A 6,767-nucleotide genomic window follows, 5' to 3' on the forward strand; every position below is an offset into this window, starting at 1 on the left:
ATGAATATACAATTCCCAAAATTGCATAATTTTCATGTTTAATTAAGAAATTTTAATTAAATTATATTATTAACTATTGTAAACAACTCGTAAATAACTAAATAGAGTATATAATATATGTAGAAAACCCAAAATTTAATATTTAAAAATTCAAATGAAATATATTTTCAAAGCTATGTTAAATTCAATTGGTGTTTTGTGTAGCTCTACTATCTAAATGTTCTCAAAACTACTCTATTTTTATTTATTTGAAAATTGTTTGTGTATTTTGACTAAAAATCAAATAGATGCTTCTACAAACTACTATACAAACTGTTAATTGTTGGAAGCTAAAATAAAATTTTTGATGACATTGGATAACCTAGTATCACCTATACTAACATGAGACTGAATGTGAGCAAGTATTTAATGTTTGATGAGCAATTCTGACAAAAAGCAAATACTACCTCCGATTTTATTACTTGCAAAGTTGCAACAATGGAGTATTATTTGTGAGATATAAAATATTTCCTTTGTTGTAAGTAATAAGAACCGGAAATAGTATATAACTACAAGTAATTGAAATGAGCACAGTTAAAAATGTATCCACTAAGGGCCAAACATACAACCAAAAACTCCTGAAATATGAGCTCAGGAGCTAGCCTGGGCGATAAAAAGCTCACATTAATCCCAAAGACAAGCATCTCAATGCGCATCATTGGCCACTGGGTCTTCAACTTTCTCTTACCACATGCACTAGACATTCAAAATCATAAACTGCAACCCAACATATCACGAAAACCAGCAAAAAATGCAGGCAACCTATCTCATACACGTTGATAGAACTATTAAAGCTCAGTCCGGCATCGATATTTACGAGTTTAGAGTAAAATTCATCAAAACATCAATCAACAAAGGTTAAATACAATATTAATATAAAAATGAAACAAAAAGAAAACAATCACTCTTTGAAGTACGACCAGTGTATCAACGAAAGCTGAAGATCAACAAATTCATAGTATTCAGAGCATTACAGGTTCGGTTAAAGGCTACTACAAAATTAAACCACAAGTTGTAAATTACTTCTATACCCAGCCACTGACAAATTACTCTTCCATTGCAAGATTTTCTTGTTGATTTGAAGTCTTGGGGACTTTGATCTTTGGTAAAACAAAAGAAGGGTCTTCTTTTCGAGTCATAGGATTGGAGACCAAGTCGATGCCATGTATTAGTTCGTTCTTTGCTCTCTCCCTCTCTCTGAGTGGGTTTCCCTTCATCCTGCAATAAAAAATATATATATTTATATATATATGAAAATAAAAATAAAAAACAATTAAATAAAAACAATTTCTATAAAAAAGAATGTAAAAATTCCAACTTGTCTGCTCAAGTAGACACTGATATAGAAGAATGAGAACTGACCTCTTCTTGATATGACTCTCAGATCGCGATGTTCTGACTTTGTCAATAGTTTTAATTGCCTTCAAAGTATTCTCAGCAAGAGACCTGTCGTATCTTTCTGGCCTATTACGCTTCCTCTCAAATTCAAAAGTAGAGTCCTAGGGAACCAAATAAACACAGGCAAGATATAGCAACAGCATTAATAAACCATACAAAGAATATTGGAAATTTACTGTAATAGTCAGTAAATACCAATTGCAACAACTATCATACCTGTGTCATATCCTTTCCATGCAATCTTCGGTAAGCTTTGGTCCACTGAACCTTGCGAGGATTCCTCTTCATTTTAAAGTTTTTGTGACATTTGGATCTACAAAATCTAAAAATCTGGGAAGGAAACAATTTGAAAAAGAAATAAGAAAATGAACCAAGTAGCAATAAGATAGCATTTTTAAGTAAAAATGTAGTCCTTAGGGATTATAAATGAAATAGGTAGTCAGTGGGGCAGTTTTAATATAAAATGCATTTAATAGTATCACTTTGCAGTGATAAAAACTAAGCTTGAGAACTAATTTTCCATTCAGTAATAACTGTTTAAAATTAAAGTTTCTTATGCATAGTTTACGTGTTAGCCTAGTGAGGACAAGAACTCAAGAATCCCCCGAAGAGTACAACATCTTTATAGAGCTACACAAAACACCAATTGAATTTTAGAAAGTATGCGGCCAATAGAGTCAAATCTTTAAACCGTCAATGATGAACTAAAGAGCAAACTCAGCGGCTTCACACCTTTGTGTTATTTCAACTATTCATTTACATTATGAAATTTAGAGCCAAGAGAAAGCGAGAAGCATTGACTAACACAGGCTAGTAGTCTACTACTTGGTAATAAATTAATTCAAAGTGATTAACACATAACAGCAATATTGTTCAGCTACACGATGCAATAGTAGCCAAGTTTTCTTTGATCAATTTCTGATCAAAGTTTAGCAGTGATCTTTGATCCTGCATCACTGGTATCAGAGCCACACTCCATTACAGTTCCAGTTGAATCAAAATTCTATTTATTCTTAGATTGAATCAGAACCACAGCAAGTTCTTTTAAGATTCTGGGCAATAAGGAATATACCCCCAAACTGTTTGATCAATTGTCAAGGTAAAACAATTTTTCAGAAATCTTTCTGGGTAATTTGCATACATTCATAAAGATTGGTGCTGTTCTTAAGAAGAAACCAAGCATGGAACAGCAAATCAAAGCATTGGAGAGCAGAATGAAAACTCAGGAGCAATAGAATTCTGAAATTTTGAAGAAAATGGATGACAAATTCTGGAGAATATAGACAAGTTTGTGGAACTATTCAAGTTGTTTCAGACAGTTATTACGACAGCTCTGGTTCAAAGAACAGCCCTTCAGCATCTTCTTTAAAAGACACGGCAATTGGTGACAGGGTCAATACTTACAGACCCATAACAACCATGGAGCAGAATTATGACGGTGCCTTTAAAATAAATGAAATTACATTGAGAATAAGGCAAATGTAACAAAAAAAAAGTCAGCATCATTGAAATTACAGGCAACCTAATGATCTGATGTTGGAAGCAATAGATCCAGAAAGTGATGAAGATGTATACATGAAAGCTGTTCGGATACAAGAATGGTGACACATGAAATTCAGCGAATAATTGTTGAAAGAGAAATTTATGTTAAGAAGTTTGAATTTACATTCATCAGAAGAGTCAGGAACCCACCAATGCCGCCTCCTTCGTGTTTTCCTGTGGCAGCTATTATTCATTGGTTTCATATACCAGTTCTTCACTCGGCTATAACATAAGCTAAGGGACATTGATGTAACTGAATTTTAATACTTCAATTGGCCTTTGTTCTGTTATAATCAGTTGTTGTAAGTAGGGGTGAGCTTCGCAGGGTACCCTGTAAAAATATCAGGACCCGGAACCGGAACCTGTTGCAACAGGTTCCTAAAAATAGGAACCGGAACCGGAACCGGAACCTGTTGCAACAGGTTCCTAAGAATTGAGAACCGGAACCTGCAGGTTCCGGTTCCTAAATAGGGTACCCTGTTTGTCAAAGTAAGTTTAATAGTTACTTGATAAATTGGACAAATTTTTTTTTTTAAAAATAGATGATCACAATAAAAGCTTACAACTTTAGTATAGTACTTCAAATATAACAAACAAACACTAATTGTCTAGAATTTTTAATACCATATAGGTTCCGGTTTCATGTACCCTACAGGGAACTTGTACTAACAGGATACCCTACAGGTTCTAGATCCAAAATTTTATTACCCGGAACCGGAACCTGTTGCAACAGGTTCCTAATTTTATTACCTGGAACCGGAACCTGATCAACAGGTTCCGGGTTTAGAACCTGCGGTTCCGAACAGGTTCAGGTTCCGGTTCCATATCAGGGTACCCTGAATTTTTGCTCACCCCTAGTTGTAAGGTCAACAAATACTCCTTTAATTCTATTCATTCACAATATCATTAAAATTCCTTTGTGAATACTAACAAATCGTATAACATAACAACAACAACAACAACAAAACCTTAGTTCCAAAATGATTTATGGTCGGCTAACATGGATCGTCATAATAATACTACCACCGTTACAAGTCATGTGCAACGATTTGACATAAAGCTGAGAGTGAAAATATCTAATCGTTGCAAATAACCTGTAACGGAGGTAGTAATAATAATTAAAAAAGTGGTAATACCTTAGCATCATTACGAACAAACTGAATTCCATGGCCGGGGTATATCTGGGAAGAACAGAACCAGCACTTTTCAATTCTCATTGCGAAGAACAATCAAAACACCCCACCTACAGAAAAGCAACCAAAAGAAAAGATTATTTCTTTATCACAAATAACACAAATTCAGAATTATAATTATGTTTAACATCTCAAAACCCTAAATATCATACTCCAATGAAAGTGAGACCAAATGAAGAGAAATGGAGGCTGGGACGACTCTGTAAAAATATTAGGGTTTTGTAACAATTCATATACGTAGTATAGGGTTTTGGACCGTCTTTTTGAAAAAATACAAAAAAAAAAAAAAAAAAAAAAAAAAAAGGTTGTGCGATATATTAGCAACCAAATTTGATACGAAAAATCACATAATTTTAGGATTATTTGATTCAATAATCAAATTAGTCTCATAATTTTCTTTTTTTTTTTAGTATCTTAGAAATTAGAAGCAATAGCTGAGAATTTCTAACCCTAGACTTAATTAAATTAGATTAGATGAAAGATAAACCCTAGATTATGAAATTGATAGGATGATTGATAACAAAAACAAACAACTTACCTCAGAAGCTTCTTCAATGGGATTCAACGAAGAACGTTGAGAGCGCTTTAATTGGAGAACTGAGAGAGAGGTAGGTTTGGAGGCCTTGTAGCCCTATTAGAAAGACATGACCCGCCACAGTTATAAATGGGTTGATCCGTCTATTAAGTAAATGGGGCGGGTCTGTAACACAGTAAATACAAGCACTCTTAAGAACAGTAAATGGGTCGGGTCTGTAACGCAGTAAATTTCTATGTAAAAGTTTCAAACACTCTTAACTTTGATGACTTAAATATTGAGTATAGTGTTAAACTAATGATAAATAATGAAAGATTAGCAATAAAATTAAGAAAAACTAGTCTCAACACTCTGAACCATGACTTAAGTGCACCCTGCATTTTGAGTAGTAGCAAAAACACCACAAACTAATGAATTGGGTGTGCCTTTAATAAGTTTTCCGACCACCATTCTCACCCAAGCCGGTGAATTAAATTTTTATATATTGTCAAATTAATTGTCTTAATGCAATTATTTTAATTATCATAAAAACGTGAACAAGAAAAATATTTAATTTGGTAATCACTATTCATTGGTTCTAGTTTTCGAGTTTAGTATTTTATTAACTCTAAGGGTCTGTTCTCATTGACTGAACTGAACTGAGCTGAATTGAACTAAATATTTTATAAAAGGAAATTAGGAGCTGAACTGAACTGAAAATAAACATATGAGAACAGACCCTTAAAGTTTTAGTTGTCACAAATTGTGTCATGTACTTTGTATATGTCTTGGAATGCAAAAAAATTCCCTCAACTTGGGTCCAATCATCATGGAATTCATTAAAATATGATCAGATCTAGGGATGGCAATGGGTCCTAGACCCGACTCAGACCCGGTTGGACCCGACCCATATTTTAGGGTCTGGGTCCTTAAATTTTAGACCCGATGGATCTGGGTTGGGTCTAAGTCTAAGTTTAATGGGCCGGATTTGGGTCTGGGCTTACACTTTTTTGACCCAGATGCGACCCATGGACCCGTTTTAATTTTTTTTTTTATTTAAAAAAAAAATGTATATTAGACATACTATTATTAAAATAAACCACTTAATTAGATATATTAGATTAGTATTATAGTACGTAATTAGAGGTTGAGAAGATAGATTTTAGAGAAAGTACGTCGAGCAACCAAGAATCTTTAGTTTTTAAGTTTTTTTTTCATGCATTGTCTTTACTTTTTAATGAACAAATCATTTGTGTATAAAAAATATGAACAATTTTTTAATATGCATCTTTTATTATATATATATATATATATATATATATATATATATATATATATATATATATATATATATATATATATATATATATATATTGAAAATTAAAAAAAAAAAAAAATTATAGTTGAACCCGTTTTAGACCTGAGACCCACTAGACCCGATGGATCTGGGTCTCATTTTTTTCATTTTTTTAGACCCGGTGGGTCTAAAAAAAATTATAGTTGAACCCGTTTTAGACCTGAGACCCACTAGAACCGATGGATCTGGGTCTCATTTTTTTAGACCCGGTGGGTCTGGGTCGGATCTAGATCCACCTCTAAAATTTCGGGTCCGGGTCCCAGTGGACTCGACCAAGACCCGACCCATTACCATCCCTAGTCAGATCCCACAATTTTGGTCTAATCATCAATTGAAGTTCTTAAACTTTAGCAATTAAATATGAATAGGTCCCTAAACTATGGTGAGTCATTGTACTAGCCACCACAAATGAAGACCCATTGGTGGTTGAGGGACCAAATTTAGCCACTTAAAACTTTTGGTACCAAATCCAAACTTTTGGCAAAGTTTAGGGACTGTATTTTGGATTTACTCGAATTAGATTTAATGTTAGTTGTCATATAGCTAGTGAGGTAATAAACTAATAACCAAGTTGCGTCAGTGTTAGTTGTTGTAAATGAATAGAACTTGAATGAAGTAGATACATTCAATCGAACAACTAATGGTTTCTCTCTTTAGCTTCCTTTTCCTCTCTCAAAGGTCATCAAGGGTTTCCCTCCTTGCTTAGGAAAGGAGGCCTTGAGAG

The 6,767-nt window shown here is 33.6% G+C and overlaps 1 protein-coding gene across 1 annotated transcript; it reads right to left on the minus strand.

The window, feature by feature from the left end:
* Positions 1-887: 887 nt before the first annotated feature.
* LOC145558609 (putative ribosome biogenesis protein RLP24) lies at positions 888-4,834 on the minus strand. The gene is made up of 5 exons (XM_081619900.1): positions 4,711-4,834; positions 4,116-4,222; positions 1,654-1,767; positions 1,402-1,538; positions 888-1,257 (listed from the first exon to the last, which is right to left on the minus strand). The coding sequence occupies exons 2-5, from the start codon at positions 4,194-4,196 to the stop codon at positions 1,086-1,088; spliced, it is 504 nt and encodes a 167-aa protein (XP_081476026.1). The 5' UTR covers positions 4,197-4,222; positions 4,711-4,834; the 3' UTR covers positions 888-1,085.
* Between the last annotated feature and the right edge of the window lie 1,933 nt (positions 4,835-6,767).

The sequence above is a fragment of the Chenopodium album genome, chromosome 9 (assembly GCF_948465745.1).
Source record: "Chenopodium album chromosome 9, dcCheAlbu1.1, whole genome shotgun sequence".
NCBI lineage: Eukaryota > Viridiplantae > Streptophyta > Magnoliopsida > Caryophyllales > Amaranthaceae > Chenopodium > Chenopodium album.

Coding starts and splice junctions, on each gene's coding strand:
- LOC145558609 (XM_081619900.1), bottom strand. CDS start 4,196: ATGAGAATTGAAAAGTGCTGGTTCTGTTCTTCCCAGATATACCCCGGC. Junction 1,768..4,115: donor TTGTTCGTAATGATGCTAAG/GTATTACCACTT, acceptor TTTCCTTCCCAG/ATTTTTAGATTTTGTAGATC. Junction 1,258..1,401: donor GAGAGTCATATCAAGAAGAG/GTCAGTTCTCAT, acceptor TTTTTATTGCAG/GATGAAGGGAAACCCACTCA.